Genomic DNA, 20,901 nt, shown 5'->3' on the forward strand with positions numbered 1-20,901 from the left:
AAATTCAAAGGCTAAACAAGAATATTTTTCTTGATTCATCGGCAGATTTTTTTTTTTTTTTTTGCTGTAAGCAAAAACTAACATAATTTCAATTTTTTTTAATTTTATTTAATTTTATTTTTTTTTTTTTCAGAAAACAAGACCTAATATCTTAAGTCACTTTACTTGTAAAGTAAATGCACCTTGATTCGAGAATTTGAGATATTTATACTAGAAAGCATAATAAAGTAAGAAAATCTTTTTTTGTAATGTGAGGCTGTGCATCTTTTCTTGAATGAAAATCCAATGGACCTGAAAAATAAGAGGGGGAAAAAAACACTTAAATGACTGTCTTTCAACTTCCCATATTTCACATGAGAGACATGACGACAGAGGGAGAAATAGAGGCTTGAATATCCCTGGTATTTCCCTCAGGTTTTTCAAATTACAGACTGGAGCTGTAGGCTGAGGGAGCTACGAGGCTAAATCGAGCATCCATATTCACAACATGCAATTGGTTTACTGCTACTTTCCCCTTCTATAGAGAAAAAGGGCCAACCACAGTTTCCATGTCTGGACTCTATAGGTTGCTTTTTCACATGGGTGTATGTCGTCGGGAGAGCTTTTCCCCGGCAACCGAGTTCATGTTGATTTGGCAGACTGAATAATGATTGGAAACGTTATTCATTCAAATAATTACGTGTATTTTTCCAAGTGCATCCTTAGATGTAATGGGTTTTGATGCTGCTGCTTTTGAGCGTTTCGACTCCAAATAACTGTATCATTTAATTGTTAAGTGGTCTGGCATGAGAGCTTGAAATATTTTTCTCAAGATCTGTCTTTTCTCTCATTATTTTCTCTAGCTGAACCAGGTTTCAGAGGACCCTTTAAAGAGGCCGGTGGTCTATGTCAAAGGAGCTGATGCGGTTAAACTGATGAACATAGTCAATAAGCAAAAAGTTGCACGAGCCAGAATTCAACATCGACCACCAAGGGTAAGAGTTGATGCTTGTAATGCATGCATTAAAACATTAGTAGAGATGGCTCACAAAATTTCTATCTACAATATAATATAATAATAAATGAATATTTTTAAGTAGTGTTTTACTTACAGATGGTTACGGAGTACTAGATTTTTCTTGTAATATAACAATATAAAATATAATGAATTAAAAATTTGTGCAACGTTTTACATTCAGATTTTTTATATATAGCATAATATAATAATACATTTATTTTTAAGCAGTGTTTTACTTACAGATGGTTACAGATTACTAGTTTGTCATTTTTTAATATAAAATAATACAATTTTTAGCAGTGTTTTACTTTCAGATGGTTACAGTTCTAGTTTTTTTTTTTTTTATATATAATATAATATAATAATAAATATTTTTTAGCAGTGTTTTATTTACAGATGGTTACGGAGTACTAGATTTTCTCATTTGTTAATATATAATATAACAATATAAAATATAATGAATTAAAAAAAATTGCAGCATTTTACATACAGATTTTTTTAATATAGCATAATATAATACATTTATTTTTAAGCAGTGTTTTACTTACAGATGGTTACAGAGTACTAGATTTTTTTGTATTTTTTATATATAATATAATATAATATAATAAACTTTTTAGCAGTGTTTTACTTTCAGATGGTTACAGTTCTAGTTTTTTTTTTTTTTATATATAATATAATAAATATTTTTTAGCAGTGTTTTGCTTACAGACAGTTACAGAGTAATAATGTTTTTTAATATAATAATATAATGTAATATAACGATATTTTAAGCAGTGTTTTACTTTTCAGAGCATGTTATAAAACTCTCCAAAGAGTTACATTTCTTCAAATTAATTTAACTTTAAGTTTAAAATGTGCTGACGTTTTCCTGTCGTTGTGTCCTATTGCAGCCCACGGAGTATTTTGACATGGGAATCTTCCTGGCGTTCTTTGTTGTGGTGTCTCTGGTCTGCCTCATCCTCCTCATCAAGATAAAGCTCAAGCAAAGACGCAGCCAGGTGAGGCTCCACAATGCAGTTTGATACGGGTTCAGTTTGGGGTCTAAATGTTAACCTCTTTGCTTCATGCAATTGAATTCATTTGTTTGACGTCCATGTGCAATTTAAAGAAGTTTGTTGCATGACTGACATGCCTTGTTTTTCTTTCATCTCTTCCACTATCCGTAATTGTTTCCCCACCTGTCAGAGCTCCATGAACCGGATGGCCATTCAGGCTCTGGAGAAGATGGAAACACGCAAGTTCAAGGCTAAGGTCAAGGGTCAACGTGAGGTCAGCTGTGGAGCATCGGACTCAGTGAGCAGTAGTTCCACATCAGACTGTGCCATATGCCTTGAGAAATACATCGATGGCGAGGTAAAGATCTTCTTTTAGAAAAGAAAAATTTAGATTTTAAAAGAATATTGCACATTTGCCCAACAATCAGTATTTCCTCACCTTGTCAGTTCTCCAAATGACAGACTAAAGGAGTATGCCAAGCCAAAACTGCAGAACCCTGGAAAATTAGTCATGCTTCTAGTTTATTTTGGTTGATTTGCTTGTAATGGACTTCTCTGGGGTTCTTGACAGTGTTGTCTTAAGCATCCATTTCTTAGCCTCCCTGTACTTCTTTTGTCTCAAAGTGTATGAAGAGTACTGCTGGTGCCGTATTTTTATTTGTCTTTGCGGTTATGATCCATGCTAAAAAAGCACACAACAAAGAAGTCAAGGCGTCTGGGAATCACAGAGGAAGTGGCAATATAAAAGGCTCAATGCATCAAAGAGTTTGTCTGTGATGATGAAGAGAAGCAACAAAAGCAGGGTGGGAAGGCAGAAGGGAGGGGGATGAGTCATGCTTGAGGACAGAGAATGACTTCTGTGGGTGAGACCTGTCATGCTTTCTGACTGAAAGCACAGGGGATCATCACTTGGAAGGGGTCGAAAATTGTTCAAGTTTTTGATTTTGAGATACCTTGCCTTAGTTTGAAGTGTTGGGCTTATTAGTCTTATAAAGCAGTAGCTGGTCCTGTTAGCACTAGTTTTAAGACAGATTTTAGCATCTTTAGCACTGGCATGCTGTGTAACGGTGGCGCCATCTACAGTTTATATTGAATTATGTCGTTTTTAGCCATTTGAAAACCTCGAACCCGAATTAAACGCACCTTGAACGGTCTTCCAGGGTACTAAAAACTTGCAGGCTGTGTTGGGGCAGGTTGGAAGGAAACTATCTAGGACGTTGGCCCTCTAGGAGCAGGATTAGACGCCCCTGATCTAAAGCATCAGTTACTTGGAAGAAAATACATGCCTGTGGGTAAATATTGCATCTCAGGATGCTTCAAAATGTATGTATATGACCAAAATCTTATATCACGATATGAGTAATTTTATATCACAATAACGATATAAATCACAATATAGTTATTTTTGCTTTTAGTAAGGTTTTTATGATATCAAATGTTTTGTCACCAGTTTCAATATCACTACGAGAAAAAAAAAAGAGAAAAACTCAAGCTCACTGGAGATAAGTAAATAGTCAGTGATGAAATAAGAATATGAAACTAATTACAAGCAATAGGACTAAGAAATGCTACATACATTGTATAGCCTAATTTAATCAAAAACACTGCATAGTCTTCACTGTGTAATATTTAATTTACACAGTGAAGACTATTTAGTGTTTTTGATTAAGTTTATTATTATTAAAGTTACAAAAGAGAGATTTTCTCTCACTGTTGTTTAAGATGAATGACAGACAGGAGGAATAATAAGCAGCTTCCCCTTTAAGACCGAACATCCGGATCCAATATACTGTTACACATGCGCTGTTTACTTTCACTTGAGACCTAAATGACTGTGTTTACGAGGATACTTGCAAAGACCAGCATTTTCATACATATGTGTATTTAACCATTCAAGGCCACCAAAAATATTCACGCTCTATGAGCAGCAGATTCATTCAGAAACACAGACAGTGTGCGCATATAGCGCTGTTGTTTGCATTTAAACGGCTTGAAATCACTTGTGATTACTTAAAAATGTGTGCAAACAATACATTTTCATGACCGTGAAAGTGCATAACTTTCGCGATAGGTTTTTGATAGATTTTGGACTATGGTCTCTATGTAAGGCCCACAAAAATGTTAAGACGGATCTGTTGACCTCTCAATCCTTTCCTTTCGCACCTACAGGAGTTGAGAGTGATCCCTTGTGCGCACCGATTCCACAAGAAATGCGTGGACCCTTGGCTACTTCAGCACCACACTTGTCCACACTGCAGGCACAACATTATTGGTAAGCATAAAAGATGCAGACTCTGCCGTCCAAATGTATGGAATGTATCAGTTCTGACCTATGTATCTTTACTTTCCACCCAGAACAAAAAAAGGGAAACCCAGGCGCTGTTTGTCTTGATCCGGGAAACCCAGTCCACAGCCGCCAGCAGAGAGTCGTCCTCCCTGTTCATTATCCAGGAAGGGTGCACAGAGCTGGGCAAGTGACGGCCTTCCCTACTCGGACCAGCATGGACCCCCATGGAAACCCCATCACTGTTCTAACAGTGGACCAACACCCTGAGCAAGGCATCTATCCTCCACAATCTTCCTTTATACGGGGTTACCCTGCCCTCCACTTGGAGCACACGCTAAACCCGCACCATTGCGGCCTGGAGCATCGCGCTTACCCGCAAACCCATACTTTCAAACGCCCCAAATTCCACGGACGCAATTTTTCTCGTGCTGCCTGCTATTCCCAATACGAGACCATGTACCAGCACTACTATTTCCAGGGCTTGACCTTTCCGCAACCCGAAGGGCAGCAAGGTAACGGACTCCACAAAGGTCACAGTCGACCCTTCCAGCCAGGACTTTTGTATCCTACTGTGGTGCACATGGCACCGGCTTCCTCTTCCCGACTGGGTGACTCCGGAAGCTCCTCGGGACTTAGTTGTTATCACGGGCATCGCTCTGTGTGTAGCGGTTACCTTGCGGACTGTCCCGGAAGCGACAGCAGCAGCAGCTCGGGACAGTGCCACTGCTCCTCGAGCGACTCCATGTTGGATTGTACGGAAGTCAGCAACCAGGGAGTATATGGGAGCTGCTCGACCTTCCGGAGTTCGCTAAGCAGCGATTACGATCCCTACGTGTACCGCAGTAAGAGTCCGTGTCGGGGTTCGGCCGGGGAGGCTGGGACGGCGTTTGCTGCCACCTCTCAAACTGATGATACTTTGGCCCCGGTATCAAGTATGACAGATTGCCTACAACCTCCGGTTGGAGCGTGTTACGGTTCTGGGGACCAGTTGTCCAACTGCAGCCTGGAGCCCAACTGTAGTAGCCACTCTTTGGTGGAAACCAGGGAACTTACTAGCACTACCTCAGCCGGGCCCCTAGAGGGTGCTGTGGCAGAAAGGAGCCACGGCTCTGTGAAGCCTTGTGGAGAGCAAGGGGTAGCTTGCAACTGCTGTTTCGAGGTACCCAAATTAAATTTAGAGTGTAAAGGTAAGGAAGCTGATGACCGGGGACACTGCAGGTGGGCCGCGGACTCTTCCCCACCGAACTTTTATAGCGTTAGCACCGAGCAGCTTCCGTCTCCGGATCACGTTAGCTACGACGGACTGCCATGCTGCTTCTACACAGAGATGACTGTACACAGAGGAAGCACTAGTCATTACGCTGAAGATTGTTCGGTTAATGTACAGTACGCCCAGACGGACAGCGACGGCTGCATGGGACAGGGTTGCTGCGAGTTAGCGCAGCGGATACCCATAATTCCTGAGGATACAGACTGTGAATTAGGCTTGGGTCCAGAACCACAAACAAGTTTGCTCCCTCCTAGACTTCCTGTAGAGAGGGAGGAGAGAACTTCTGAGGAGCATTGTGACTTGTTTTTCACCTCAGGACAATGTAGAGGTCAAGTTGAAGAAGCAAGAGCACTGTTTCCCTCGTCTGAAGCACAAGGGGGCGGCAAAGCGTCATTTGATGGATCGGGGCTCTGATAGGAAGCCCTAAACACAGCACAAGCTCTTGAAAATCAATAAATGTTAAACTTTTTGTTTAAAAGTGTACTTAACAGAAAGGGTTGGTGGGGGGGGGGTGTTTCAGCGTTGATCTTGTTCATTCCTGTGGCCTTCAGAATCTGTCACATCAACTCAATATTTATAGAAGGCGAAAGTACAAAGCTATATTTTCCTCATGCAACACAAACTCAGAAATGTGAGTCATACGGAGCATCATAATAATATGCTTCTTTCTTGACTGGATTAGGACCAGGGAAAATGTCTGTAAATGTATATGACTAACTTTTACGTTTTTATGACAGTTTAGATTATGCCTGAGTTCCATGTTATTAGCTACGATGATTTGAATGATCCTTTTACACATATTTCATTCGGAATTGCATGCATGTGAGCAGTATGAAGTCAGACAGCATGTACGTACATCTCAGTCAACTAAAGGATTTCATTTAGAGAAATAAAAACCAAAATGGGACACTGCATCTTGAGGGAGTGCGCAACAGGTGCTGAGGTAACTTCTCTGAAAACGTAGCTAGGAATATGTACGCTTCCCTCTTTCTCGTCACTTCTCAGGGCCTTTATCTTTTTAGTACAGAAACAGACCAATACAAAAGCTTTTTTTTTTTTTTTTTTAATATACTTTATCAATGGAGACTACTGAGCTACATATATATCACACCAAAGTTTAGTTTGTCTCCAGGGTACAGTCAAAACACCACTGGTAGAATTAGAACCTGACTACTCTAGGGTTAGAAGTTTAGGATGTCTAGTATTTGACCCCTAATAATAATTATTATTATTTTAATTAAAGCTAAGTTTGTCAGAAAGACGCCAAAGTATATAATGGTTTAAAGAGATTGGAATGCAGTGGTATATATATTTATATGTGTATATATATCAAAAACCGCATAATTACCTTTAATAACTACACATTGCACTCATGCTTTTACACATACATCATCATATCATCATGCCTTTCTGTTTTTACAGAGTATTTTATACTGTTTCTATGAAATGTACCCATACAGCTTACACAGGCGGTCATTTTAAAATAACTTTATTTATACATAGAGTAAAACAGTGCCGTAACAAGAATCTACTCTTGCCTTGCATAGAGAAATGTTCTGCAAATATAGCATTTTTTTTTTTTTTTCTGGGTACTTGAGTCACTATTTAATATTTCGTATTGTTTGTAGCACTTAAGATTGTATAAAAGAAAATGTGTACAAAAATTAATATTTTTTAATTTTTTTAAAGATATAATTATTTTCTCCATTATCATTTTACAAATGTTAAAGGTTAGAGCTTGATCTGTGTATATTTCTGTATCTGTATAGCAGCACATTTCATAAATGGAAATATGTTCTCTGAATATTTATTGACTAATATATTTATCTTTAAGCCATGTCTTATGTTCAGAGTGTCTGTGAGGTTGTTTTTTGTTTTTTTTGAGAACTAATAAGAGACTTTGTAAATACATGGTAATTGCACACAAGACGATTAAATATTCTCTGACCAAAAACTGATTTAAAAATTTTAGTACAGTTTTGTAACAGTGTACAAAGATCTTAAAAAATATATGGTTTTATTAAAGTAAAAACACACATTTGACTGTTTCATTTTCGCCAAGCACAACACAGGGATGTTTTCCGATGTCTAATTCCAAAAGTGTGTGTGTGGATCCACTTTGGTAGAAATTTGATATAGATTCAGACTCAGCTTTCTGAATGAGCATTCATTACTAAACTTACTTTTTGTAATGAGATCAAAGAACAAAATATATTTAATCTTGTACTAGGTCAACATGTGCTTCCCACTGACCAAACACATGGTCCATCTTGTACAAATAAAAATAGTGCTCATTTCATCAGCCTTTAAAAATTGAGACATTTTCAACAGCTCAATTAAACCCACAACACTTTAAAGAACATTTTAATGTCTGCCAGAGAGAGAAAGTGTTTCCATTACCAACAAAAACACATGAACAAAGGACTTTTCATGCTGAGACCCCAGTGTCTGGTCGAATGGTGTTAATTTTAATGTCCTCCACTCATTGTTTGTTGAACAACATTTTCTTGTCAGAGTTCATTTGGAGAGAAGGCAACACTCGCTGTATGTTGACACTCAGAGCTTGAATCCTGAATGAACGGCGACGATTCCTCCGGTCAGGTTAAAATACTGGACACAGAAGAAGCCAGCATCCTCAATCATTTCCTTGAATGTTTCCTGAGGAAGGCACATAGTTTGATGAAGCTTTTTCACACAAATACTGGTTTATTTTACTCTTTGCTTAGATTACCATAGTTTTATTTTGACGCCTTTTTTAACTGAGGCATGGACAAACTTTAAGTGTGACTTTCACAAAGGAAAAACTTCAAGTAACCACTACGACCTGTAGTTGGTGAAACAGCCTTATAGGTTCTTACATTTCAAGACCCAACACAGTTTTATTATAGGTGAATTCAAAATAGACATGTAAACTCTGCATTAAAGATTTTGGGTTTTAGCAAGAAAATTACTGCACTTGCATGAACTCTCTGAGAGCATATGTGACCCTGGACGACAAAACCAGTCTTAAGTGTCAATTTTTTAAAATTGAGATTTATACATCACTGAATAAATAAGCTTTCCATTGATGTATGGTTTGTTATGATCGGACGATATTTGGCTGAGATACAACTATTTGAAAATCTGGAATCTGAGGGTGCAAAAAAATGGCCTTTAAAGTTGTCCAAATTAAGTTCTTAGCAATGCATATTACTAATCATAAATTAAGTTTTGATACATTTACATTAAGAAATTTACAAAATGTCTTCATGGAACATGATCTTTACTTCATATCCTAATGATTTTTGGCATAAAAGAAAAATGGATAATTTTGACCCATACAATGTATTGTTGGCTATTGCTACAAATATACCCCAGCGACTTAAGACTGCTTTTGTGCTCCAGGGTCACATATTGTGTCATGTCTGTCACGCCTACAAAACTGCTGTATCGTGAAGTGGATTTTGTTACCTGGTCTGGGAACTTTCGGATGCTCTCCACCAAATACTGATATGATTTCCAGTCTCCAGCAATCACTTCACCCAACACAGGGATCATCTGAAAACTATATGTATCATACAGCCTGGCCAAAAAAAAAAAAAAAACATGAACAATTTACATACTATACAATGTATATACCCTCTCTAAAATAAATAAAAGATTTAAAAAAAATTAATAATAATAAAAAAAGTTATTATAGAAAGTATCCAAAAGTGTAAAAATTCTGCAATAAATAAAATAAAATAAATAAAAAGTGTATTTACAAAATCAAAATCACCTACATGCAGTGAACAAGTCAAAAAAGGCAGGTGTTAAGGGACTGTAAAAATGTTCAGTGTAGGGTTATTATAATTAACTAAAACCATAAAACAGTTTTGTTACTTGTACTAAATGTTAACAAATAAAATATATATATATATAAAAAAAAAACTTCTCATTTTCATTTAATTTAATGTACAAAAACACTAAAATAATAAAAATGACAAAAACAACAAAAATTACTAAAACTGTAACTACAATGAAAACCGAAATATAAAAATAATTCGAAATCCGAATAAAAACTATAATACCGTACTATCTAATGTAAACAACACGGGTTCAACGACCTTGCGAGAAGAGGGTTGGTCACTTTGCTGAATTCTAGACACATGAAGCGTCCACCGGGCTTAAGAACACGCAAAGCCTCCTGTAGAGCCTGCCAGAAGAATCATCATCTCAAACTAAATAATAATAATAATAACCAGCTTACAAAGACTTCAAACACATCACTCTTCAAATATGTAAAGTTTGGGTTAGGAAAGAAATGGCTTTTAGTACAGTGATGTGTTTTAACCTGTGTTCAAGCAAACTGATGCAGAGTCCTTACTTGCTCTATGTGGGTGACATTTCTGATGCCGAACGCAATAGTGTATATATCGAACTGATCGTCATCGAACGGGAGCTCTTCTGCATCGCCCACGACCCACGAAAGACCTGCAAACATGTGACAACCAAATCAACATTAGATGTTGTGCTTATTTCAGCGATTTAAAACTTTTCCACTAAGCACGCATAAACATCGCTTTCTCAAAAACACAATCATGTACATACATGCTGCTCACATATTATGGTAGCCCAGTTTGTGCTGATTACAAAGTAGGGCTGTCAAAACCAAATTCAAATTTTGTACTTAAATATTATCTATATTAGAGTTTAAAAGGCATAATTTCAGCTAGGGGGAAAAAAAGCTTTTGGTTTCTCTCCTGAGGCCACAAGAGGGCGCACAGAGCAAAATATTACTAATGCACGTTTCTTCAAAGCAATAAAATAACACGACTATCTTTGAAAAAAAAGTGCATAATGTTTAAAATAATGTTTCTAAACCATATATAATTAATTAAGTTGCTTAAACAATTAGAAACAAAACAGCATTATGCATGTAGTTTTACAAAGGACCGAAAACCAATCAAAGAGTAGGCCTCCTTTCTTCATTTAAAAACAGGAGAAAAAGTCTAAAGATATGTTTTTATAAATTGAACTTACATTAATTTTCCATGGCTTTCTAAACATGTGGCTCTCTTGTGCGAGACGCGAGTGCAACGGTGATAGATGTCCCTCTAGAAAATATGCATTCTGTGTGAACGGCTTGGTTTCAGATTTGACGTAAACAACGTCTTCTCCGCATTGCTGTTCTCTTTTTGCAATATTTTGAATGAACAACGCAGCAGCGCCGCATCCAGTGGGATAAGCTAAAAAAAGCATTAAAATGCAATGACACCTACATCGTCATCACATCTTGTATGCCACAAATAAGGCTCACCTAACAATCGAATGCAACGTTTTTGCATTCGAATGTGGATTTTTATTTCACAGTAAATTAGACGAAATTCAAAATTATTTTTTTTGACAGCCCTATTACAAAGTTATCAGACTTTGGCCATTTATATGTTTAAAAAGCACAAATGTCAGGGCATGTCAAAACTTCTCCAGGCCCCCAGAATACCCTCAGACCACAGAGGGTTAAAGATGACTGCACCTGTCGTGATTCCTGCTTTCTCTGCCCTCTGTTTACCAACTTTGAGCATTTCTTTGTTGATGTCACACACCACTGCGTGCGACCGCGGAGGCCCTGCTTCGTCCGACACGTAATGATCGGCGATGTCCTGCCACGATGGCGTCTGATGGGATTTTACTCTCATCCGCTGCTGACGATCGTACATCGAGCGAGTGTACTCCAGGAAGCGGAAAGAGATGTCACCTAGAGCCAGAATAGCACAGAGCTCAATTGTGACCTGAGGTTGCAAAAAAATCACAATATTGACAAAATGGCCTTTAAAGTTGTCCAAATTAAGTTCTTAGCAATGCATATTACTAATCAAAAATGAAGTTTTGATACATTTACAGTGAGAAATTTACAAAATATCTTCATGGAACATGATCTTTACTTAATATCCTAATGATTTTTGACATAAAAGAAAAATTTATAATTTTGACCCATACAATGTATTTTTGGCTATTGCTACAAATATACCCCAGAGACTTGCTCCAGGGTCACAATTTAGGGCAGGGGTTTTCAAACTTTTAGATCAAACAGATGCCAAATATAATCATCCTCAACTTTTCCACAGACTCCCCCTGATCTAAGGTACATGTTCACTTTAAAAGACTATTAGTATTCAGTAATATTAATAGTGCTGTCAAACGAATAATCACAATTAATCGCATCAAAAATAAAAGTTTTTGTTTGTGTGTGTACTGTGTATATTTATTATGTACATATAAATACACACATACTGCATATATTTTTAAAATATTTACTTGTATATATTCATATAATTTGTTTTTACATATAAATATATTTAATATATAAAATTAAAATGTTTCTTGCATGCATGTGTGTGTATTTATACATACTAAATATACACAGTAAACATTATGTAAACAAGAACTTATTTTAGATGTGATTAATCGTTTGACAGCACTAAATATTAACTCAACTAAAATTAATAAACTCATTGACATCTTGGACAAAACATGCATATGCATATGAATCGTTACCGAGTTGCTGAGCAAATAAGGTAAAAAATAAATGCATTTTATAAGATAATTAAAGTGTTTTTTGACCTTGCATGCATGTCAACCTGTTGTTGTCGACTCCCAAAACCAAAATATGAACCTTTACCCATAATAGGGGCATTTTAACATCATGTGATGTGAAAAGCTGTGTCTTTGTAAGAAACAAATTCATTATTAAGAGGTTTTTAACTACAAACCACTGCTTCCTCTATCCATAATACTGCTTTCTCCAGTGAAAGTCATCTTGTTTGAATCAAGAGCAATATATGGACGGATAAAGAGCTGTTTACAAGCGAAAACAGTTCTAAACCAATATGTTGGTGGATTTTAATGTTAGAGAACTATTTCTCTATGAACTATTTCATTGGAGGAAGCATTATAATGGATTATGGACTGGTATTTTGGCCAGAAGCAATGGTTTAACATTAAAACTCCCTTATAATTGATTTGTTTCTTACAAAAACACGGCTTTTTACAAGATGTTAACTGATGGACTAAAGTGGTGCAGACTGTGATTTTTATCAGCTGTTTGGACTCTCATTCTGACGGCACCCATACACTGCAGAGGATGTAATGCTGAATTTTTTCTCAAATCTTTTCCAATTAATTAACAAATTCATCTATTTGATGGCGAGTAAATTTGAGCTGCTTTGAAACAATCTTTGTATTGGTACTGTATAAAGCGATATAAATATAAAATATTATATTATATCTCTTTAAACAGTACAAATGCACGTGTGTGTGTGTGTGTATATATATATATATATATATATATATAACCGGTCAAAAGTTTTAGAACAGTAAGATTGTTAATGTTTTTTAAAGAAGTCTCTTCTGCTCACCAAGCCTGCATTTATTTGATCTGAAGTACAGAAAAAACAGTAAAATATTTGAAATATTTTTACTATTTAAAATAACTGTTTTCTATTTGAATATATTTTAAAATGTAATTTATTAAGTTGAATTTTTAGCATCATTACTCCAGTCACATGATCCTTCGGAAATCATTCTGATATCATTCTGATATTTGCTGCTCAAAAAATATGTTTTATTATTATTATGTTGAAAACAGCCGAGTAGAATTTTTTCAGGTTTCTTTGATGAATAGAAAGTTCAGAAGAACAACATTTATCTGAAATATAAATCTTTTGTGACATTATAAATGTCATCACTTTTGATTAATTTAAAGCATCCTTGCTTAATCTCAATTTAAAAAAATTAACACTTATGACTGGTTTTATGGTCCAGGGTCACACATATATAGATAAAACAGGGGAGCAAGTCATAGTTGTGATTTACCGGTGCCACCAGCCGTGTCCAGCAGCCTTAGTCCCGGCTGAGGGTTCATGATGTGCAGCAGCGTGTCTTTCCACAGTCTGTGTATTCCCAAACTCATGGCGTCATTCATCACGTCATAATTGTTGGCCACACTTTCAAACACCTTGTACACTGACCAACAAAGCAAAACAAAACAAAACAAAAAACCCACCTTATACACTGACAGTCGAAGAACAACGGAGTAAACGGAAATGTATCGGCTAGTGGAGAAGACTGTAACACACACTATCGTTGACTGAATTTATACACATTTAAATACGCACAGACAACTAATGCATGCAACTCACCTTTCCCTGCTTTCTCCTCCTCTGGGACTGTTTGGTAACCAAAGTGCGTACTTCTGCCCTCTGTGCTATCGCTATATCCGCGACATCCCGTGAATCCAGCGCGACAGCATAAGTGTTTGATTGGACTCCTTGAAACATGATGAATATTTCGCGTGAAATCGGAGAGAACTCTAAGGGTAAGTGTCCTGATGGAGGCCGCCATATTTCTCTCAAGTTCAGTTACGTGACCACTTGCGTCATAAACCCGCGACGAATTGTAGTTCCGGCGGATTTAGAAGAGACTACAAAAACGTATTATATTTAGGCCTATATGATTATATATGATTAAGTGTGTGTGTGTGTGTGTGTGTGTGTGGTTTATGAGGACATAATGACATATAATGACATGGGTACTACAACGTAAACATGGTTTATGAGGATACTTCCCGTAAAACAAAAGGCTTAAAAAACATACAAAACGATGAAATTCAAAAATTGCCAGTAGTTTCCTGTAAGGGGTAGGTCTAGGTGTAGGGTTGGTGTAAGGCAATAGAAAATACAGTTTGTACAGTATAAAAACCATTACGCCTATGGAGAGTCCCCATAAATCACAAATTCAAGTGTGTGTGTGTATGTTTGTGTGTGTGTGTGTGTGTGTGTGTTATGCAGTGGAATCTTTTTCTGTGAGGATGGGATTGTTCGCTTTAGGATTATTGGCTAATACAAATCATTAACAAAAACTTTATATATATATATATATATATATTTTTTTTTTTTTTTTTTTTGTCGTGAACAAAATTGTCGCAAAAATAAGTAAGAAAACTATGGAAATTAATTGTATTTGATATTTTATTATTTTTGAATGTGTTTAGATGTGTTTAAATGTGAAAGGTGTGTTAGGCAGAGCAATTTATTTAGGCCTATAGATATCTCTGTAGTTCTAACTCTATTACTTTTTCTTTTCTATTTTTCCTTGATTTATTTATTTACTGAAACTGCTTGAAAAATCATATCATCTAGCCATTAGCAATTAATTTTTAATATCACTTTCTATTCTTTTAGTGTCCTGCAGAAGAGAAATGACAATAAACTATGTTAGTGGCCCCTACCAGTAGAGGGCACTATAGGATTCATTGTCATGCTGCAACACTGCAGCGCTTCATGTTAAACTCTGCATAATGTAAATGAATGACGAACTGCTTGTTTGCCTCTCTATGTGTTTTTTTTAATGAGCGAAGGCTGATGGGGTTTATGGAGTAATCAGACAAATCGTCACAAATTTAATACATGCATTAGCAATTAGCTCTGAGTGCATCATTTATACAGAATAGTAACAAACGATAAATTATGTTTTTTTCTTTTCTGATTCACATTTGTGTTGTATTGCAATACTTTGTGAATGTGTTCACTTCACATACCACGAACATCTGCAGGTGGGCAGCCAGGCCTCCACACACACACACACACACACACACACAGGGGGAAATGGCTTACACATGGGGCCTGTAATACAGGCTTTGTTTGTGCATCTACTCTGCGTCTGGTAGTCATTTTATCTGATAAGCATTTGAGCAACGCAGAAAACATCAGAGCTGAATTTCTTCCTTCCTTCAATTTTTTCCTCTTCAGCAGATGTTAGTGTTTTGGAGGTCTGTCTAGTTTTCCGATGCATGCTTGTTTGCATATTTCCCTTTTTTGTCATATCTTTCAATAGAATGCTGTGGTTGTGTGTGAAACTTTGGTCATCGTGCAAGGAAATTTTGGAGTCTCCTGTAGTATCTAATTTGCATTGTAAATTCCCTCTCTGCTCTATGTAAATGATTGCATGTCATCATTAATAAAGAAGGCATTAGTGACATCTCATGGTGTACAAAGCAAACACGACAGGCATAAGAAACATGCATATTTATTTTTGCACTCAGGACACATTAAATAAAAACTACAAAGGTACTTATACAAAAGATAGATTATATCCCATTTTACATCCAAAATAACAATAATTTATGGCATAAATTAAAATTCTCACTATTTTATTTACAATTAAATGAAAACAACATCCTTTTTTATATAATCCCTGGAAGCACCCTTTCCCAAAACTGGAGGGATTCCTATCTTGGTTTCTCAGAAGGAAAGCCCACTGACATTGTGATAGACCACAGAAGGATATGACACTTTTTTCCACTGATAAAAGTGCTATGGCATTCGGGCTTTGCGATGGATGCCTGGTTTCTGCATTATTCACCAGCCTTTCCAGACGAATATGACCTTGTTAGATTTAACCTGTCACTTTGGGTTTGTCTCTCTCTTTCTGTGACCAGTGACACTTTAGTATGCATGGGCAGCCGCGGGCACGGCAGAGCTAAGGGTATGACGAAGTATGCAATAATTAACAGACTGCAGACCAAAATACAGCATCAGGTCAGGCAAATACGTTTGGATTGAGGAAAAGCCAGATCTTTGCGCTTGCATTGGATGGGCGGATTGCTTAACTGAGGCTTTTTTTTTACAGATTTGTTTTGTTATACAATATATTGAATTTCAAAAGATGTGATCTGAGATATAATCTTTTTTTAAGTAAAATTAAAAACGCTTTTGGTTGTGCATAAAACATTACACAGGATAAGTACTTCGGTAATAAAGTGCATAATGTAGTGACTGTTAAATCGTTTTTGACAGTAATTGTGGCATTATTGACGTACCCACAAACATGGCAATGCTGATCACCCACGTGAATGTTCTCAAAAGGATTTTTAAATGAAGGCCTTTTACGATATTTCTAAAGCTTACATGAAGTACTACACACATAACTAAATATAAAACTGTTGACCTGTGACTGGTGGCTGTGCAAGTGCTGTGAACTGCCAGCTACATGTTGTGACACTCAACAGGATAGTTGAAAAAATATGAAATTTCTGTCATCATTTACTCACTTTTTTGTCCATACAATTTGGGTGCAATGGGCCACATAAGCAGTCTAAATTGGGAGTAATTTGCATGTAAAACAGACATTCCCATAAACTCTCCTCCAAATTCAGAAATGCCCTGTAAAGCTCAGACCAATAGTAAAACATGTGTGTCAGTTACTTCAAAACTTTGAAACAATTGAACCAATTGCTTCACAAAATGATTCACTTGAAGTGCTCGAAACACCAAAATCTGGTGATGCCTGCTGGTGTAAATATAACAAAACCTCAGCTCAAACATGCATAAAAGCATTTTACAAACCAAATATGAAGTGTCTGTATAATACTTATTATTCATTTGCAGGACTTTTTTGTTTGCTTTATGGAGAGCTTGGTTAATCAGGCCAATAAGAGACTTTGCATTATACAAATATGTGATTAAAAATGTGGTAACTCTTTACTTAAATCCTTTATGTATAATGCATTATAAAAGTCATTTTTAATGCATTAATTACGCCTTGTGATACACCTTAATGCACGGCACAATCTCATGAATAATTGTAACCTCAGTTATACATTATAACACTTATCAGTTAATTGTTACACTATGCATTTTAAATTCAGTTATGATTATTAACAACAAGCTATAATGTATTACAACGCACATTATGAATACTTATAATGCATTATAGCCTACCCTTTAATAACCTTTTATAATGCATTATACATGAAGTCTTTCAATAAAGTGTTAATAAAAATGTCTACAAAAATTGATTCATGGGTTCACAGAGATCGTACCTATCAGTGAATCATTGTGAATTCATTTTTAATTGAATAAATGTTAATTTTATAATTTACAAATTATTCAGTAAAAGTGGACAAATACGACTGGTTCTCAGAATAATCGATAATAAACTGGAAACTAATGTTAACTTTTTATGCATGGTTGGGAGCAGATTTTTTCATACTAATAAACATTTAGAAAATACAAAAACACTTTTGGAAATGCGTCAGAGCGGTTTACACACAAAAAAAAGATTTCATGAATGAGGCACAGTGTTTTTTTGTTTTTTTGTTTTTTCCCCTCTTGACTTTCAATGACATGTATGGATCAAGTAAACCATTCTTTAAAATATCTTATTTTGCGTTCCAAGAAAGTCAGGCTTGGAACGACACGAGTGCGAGTAAATGCTGACAAAATGTTCATTTTAGGGCCAACTATCCTTTTTAACCAGTTTGCGCGTTCCCTCGCAGGAAGCGTCCTCACTCCTCGCAGCAAGCAGTGCAGTGATCCGCATGGCTTTCTGCCGGCTGGAAAAGTGCTTCAGAACGTGAAAGCTTGAGTTGTGGTGAAGGGGGAGAAAGAGCAAATTGTTTTGGAAGAATTTCACCACTGCCTCTGTTGGAGAGTGAAATGAAAGGGGATGACGTTCGATTGTTCCCACACAGAATTACACAACGTTCATCACAATGCTTCTCTTGCTCAAGTCGAAAACCTGACAAGAATAATATGCCCAATGACACCCACAGGACTACATTAATCTCGAGAATCCCCAAGAAGAAAAAACACATCCTTAGTGCTTATTCTCATTTGCAATTCAATGCTCCGAAGGATCAATGCTTGTTTACATCATCGAGACATTGTGACAGCTTAGAAGACAGACAAAAGAGGGTTTTTTTCAGTCCTGAAGGCACTTAAAGGCAATGCAGAAAGATCAAAACCCAACGCAAACGACAAGAGACGAAAGCGAGGTCCACAGGGATGTCAGCTCGTTTTGAACATCGCCCAACTTGTAGCAATTTCAGGCTTTGGTTCTCCGCCGTCCACCTCTCTCTCGAGGCTTTCTTGTTGAGTCCGAATTGCTCTCGACGTGATTGTGACATCAATCCTCCGCCGGTTCAGCCAGCTCTCTTACATCTGAAGAAAGGAGTTCTGTGCTCCTCAACAACAGGTGACCTACATTAGAGGTTAAAAACAGAATGGTATCTCTCCTCCACAGGGGCTGGTTGGGTACCGTGGCGTTATTTTTGTTACGTAAGTGGTTTTGTCTTTCAGTGTGTGCTCCACAGAGAGTCTCTAATGCAGACGCTTATCAGCTGATCGCACCTAGAGAAACGACTATCCATTTTTCAGCAATGGTCATTTGTTCGTATTGGTCTGTGGCAACAGAAGCATCCCAGCACTCTTTTGCTAATCAAATCGCTCGGTGCATATGTGCACCTGTCACATGATTTGTGATTGGTTAAGATGCAAATTGAGAGTAAGCGCGAGCTCTTTTTGCACAGTTTCTTACCAACAACCGATCGGCACGTGTAGTCTGGGCCCTGCGCTGGTCGTTTGAAGTGAATTAAGCATGGATCGGATCCAGCAGCAGAAGACCAGCATTGCGTACAGTGTGTGCATCCTTTAGGGGCTAAAGCAGCCGTAGAGGTCAGAGGCGGTGAGGTTAGTTTCCCACGAGAGGGCTGAGGTCTCCATGGTGGTTCTTGAGTTTCTTCTTAAACAGAGAGATGGTGGAAGGTCTGTAGAAGATGATCCAGGGTTCAGACGTGGTGCTCTGCGCGCACGAATCCGACCCGCTGATTGACGGGATGGACGGGGATCTGAGAGGGAAGACAGATAAAAAAAGCAGATAAGGACCGAGAGCGGTGAAGTTGATACAAATCAAACTTTTATGCATGCTACAATATGCCCGGTAAAACCAAATGACATGCAAAATGTCTATTAACAGCAAAATGAACTCTATAAATCTGCCAACGGCGTACAGATAAAGTAGCAAATCAAAGTGTGACTCTGCAATAAAGCCTCCTATCTCTGCTGGAAAAAAAAATAGAAAATTTGAATGGTTTCCACTACAGATACCATTACAAACCATCAACTTTTAACCATTAAAACCATTAAAAATGGTCTTCTGTAGTGTGTTTTGGAACATATTCCATTAGGATTTAGTGGTTTTAACAAGCCACCAATAGAAGGCGACCAACTACCAGTAGAATCCCACAGGATCCAGTTTACAGTAAAACCAATACAAGTCCCATTATAACCAGTAAAACCATTACAAATTTTGTGATCGTGTCTATTGGTTTTTTCAGCAGGGATGGGGAAGATGAGTTACCGGTAGTTAAATCAATCAGCCTCATATTAGCATCTCAAACTGAAGAACATAAAACATTCGCTTTATTGTATATGTACTTACTTTACAGTAAGATGCAGGAGCAGCTTAGCCACCATGGCTATGACTGTTAGCGTTAGCAGAGCAGCTAATGCGTAGATGGTCCACACTGTAAAACACAACACGTTTATTAGTGACAGTAAAGCTAATGCAGCCTAATCATTACAGCTGTACTGAAATCTAAGGTTATGACTTGTGAGAACTCAAGTAACTATAGTGTAAAGAGCGGATATGCTATAGAAATGCAAAACACAGAGCTAACATAAGCTAAAATTTAAAAGCTAACGATAAAAAAAAAAAATTATAATGTATTATCTATTTCCCCAGCTCTGAAATTAAAGTTACTACCATGAAATCATAATGAATTAATATGGGATCTCTTCCATAATCTTTCTGCCTTTTTTTTTTTTTTTTTTTAATGCACTGTCAGAAAAAAAAAGGAACAAATGCTTTTCAAAAGGTTTGGGTCTCACAAAAAAAAAAGAAAAGAAAAAAAAAGAAATGGGTCACCAGGATGAAAAGGAAAATGTATGTACTGCATATGTATGTTACAAAGTTCAAGACTCATGAAAGAAGGAGGCGGCAGGAACTAGCAAACATGACTTTAATACCAAAATAAACATAAACAATAAAACTAAAGTCGGAGCATGCAGCTAAAGTAGGTTCTTGGCAATATAAAATTAAGCAACATTGAGAATATTGTGATGATTTTAGTGCACTGCATAGTTGGCCATTAGGTTCCCGTGTTAAGTTTAGTGATTTTTAATGTTCAATATTATTTCTGATTTAAGCTTTAATAGCAAAAATGTTTTCATAATTTGCCCTATGGCATGTTTCATATATACATAAAAAAAAATGATCAAATGAACTCAGTAAGATTTTTTAAATCTTAAATTAATCTTTTAAAGATGAATAGAAAGCTCAAACAATCAGCATTTATTTAAAACTGAGTTTTCTTAGTGTAAAATTCTTCCTCATGATTGTTCCTTCCTTGTCTTGATTCTTTAACTAGATCTATACTTTTTTAGTTCTTAAATTAAAATAATTGCAATATACTTGGCAACAGATTTCTGAGCATATATAAAAAGATGTGTGTTGAATATAAAAAATATACATTTTAGGCATTTCGCCAGAA

The 20,901-nt window shown here is 36.7% G+C and overlaps 3 protein-coding genes across 4 annotated transcripts in view; 1 reads left to right on the forward strand and 2 right to left on the reverse strand.

The window, feature by feature from the left end:
* znrf3 (zinc and ring finger 3) overlaps positions 1-7,590 on the forward strand; it is a 78,366-nt gene extending 70,776 nt beyond the window's left edge. The window contains exons 4-8 of the mRNA XM_058775836.1: positions 843-974; positions 1,891-1,998; positions 2,186-2,353; positions 4,165-4,267; positions 4,351-7,590. Coding sequence (XP_058631819.1) covers positions 843-974; positions 1,891-1,998; positions 2,186-2,353; positions 4,165-4,267; positions 4,351-5,966 — 2,127 coding nt within the window. The 3' untranslated portion in view covers positions 5,967-7,590. The remainder of the gene's footprint in view (positions 1-842; positions 975-1,890; positions 1,999-2,185; positions 2,354-4,164; positions 4,268-4,350) is intronic.
* On the reverse strand, positions 7,508-13,951 carry coq5 (coenzyme Q5, methyltransferase). The gene is made up of 7 exons (XM_058775837.1): positions 13,712-13,951; positions 13,386-13,535; positions 11,047-11,268; positions 9,898-10,004; positions 9,638-9,726; positions 9,003-9,114; positions 7,508-8,210 (listed from the first exon to the last, which is right to left on the reverse strand). Exons 1-7 carry the CDS (start codon positions 13,911-13,913, stop codon positions 8,109-8,111), a joined length of 984 nt encoding a protein of 327 aa, XP_058631820.1. The 5' UTR covers positions 13,914-13,951; the 3' UTR covers positions 7,508-8,108.
* Positions 13,952-15,580: 1,629 nt separating this feature from the next.
* kremen1 (kringle containing transmembrane protein 1) overlaps positions 15,581-20,901 on the reverse strand; it is a 60,848-nt gene continuing 55,527 nt past the window's right edge. For both annotated transcript variants that reach the window (XM_058776400.1, XM_058776399.1), the window contains exons 9-10: positions 19,791-19,875; positions 15,581-19,197 (exon numbers count right to left, since the gene is read on the reverse strand). In XM_058776400.1, the coding sequence (XP_058632383.1) occupies positions 19,041-19,197; positions 19,791-19,875 (242 nt within the window). In that variant the 3' untranslated portion in view covers positions 15,581-19,040. The remainder of the gene's footprint in view (positions 19,198-19,790; positions 19,876-20,901) is intronic.

Source organism: Onychostoma macrolepis, chromosome 05 (genome assembly GCF_012432095.1).
Source record: "Onychostoma macrolepis isolate SWU-2019 chromosome 05, ASM1243209v1, whole genome shotgun sequence".
NCBI lineage: Eukaryota > Metazoa > Chordata > Actinopteri > Cypriniformes > Cyprinidae > Onychostoma > Onychostoma macrolepis.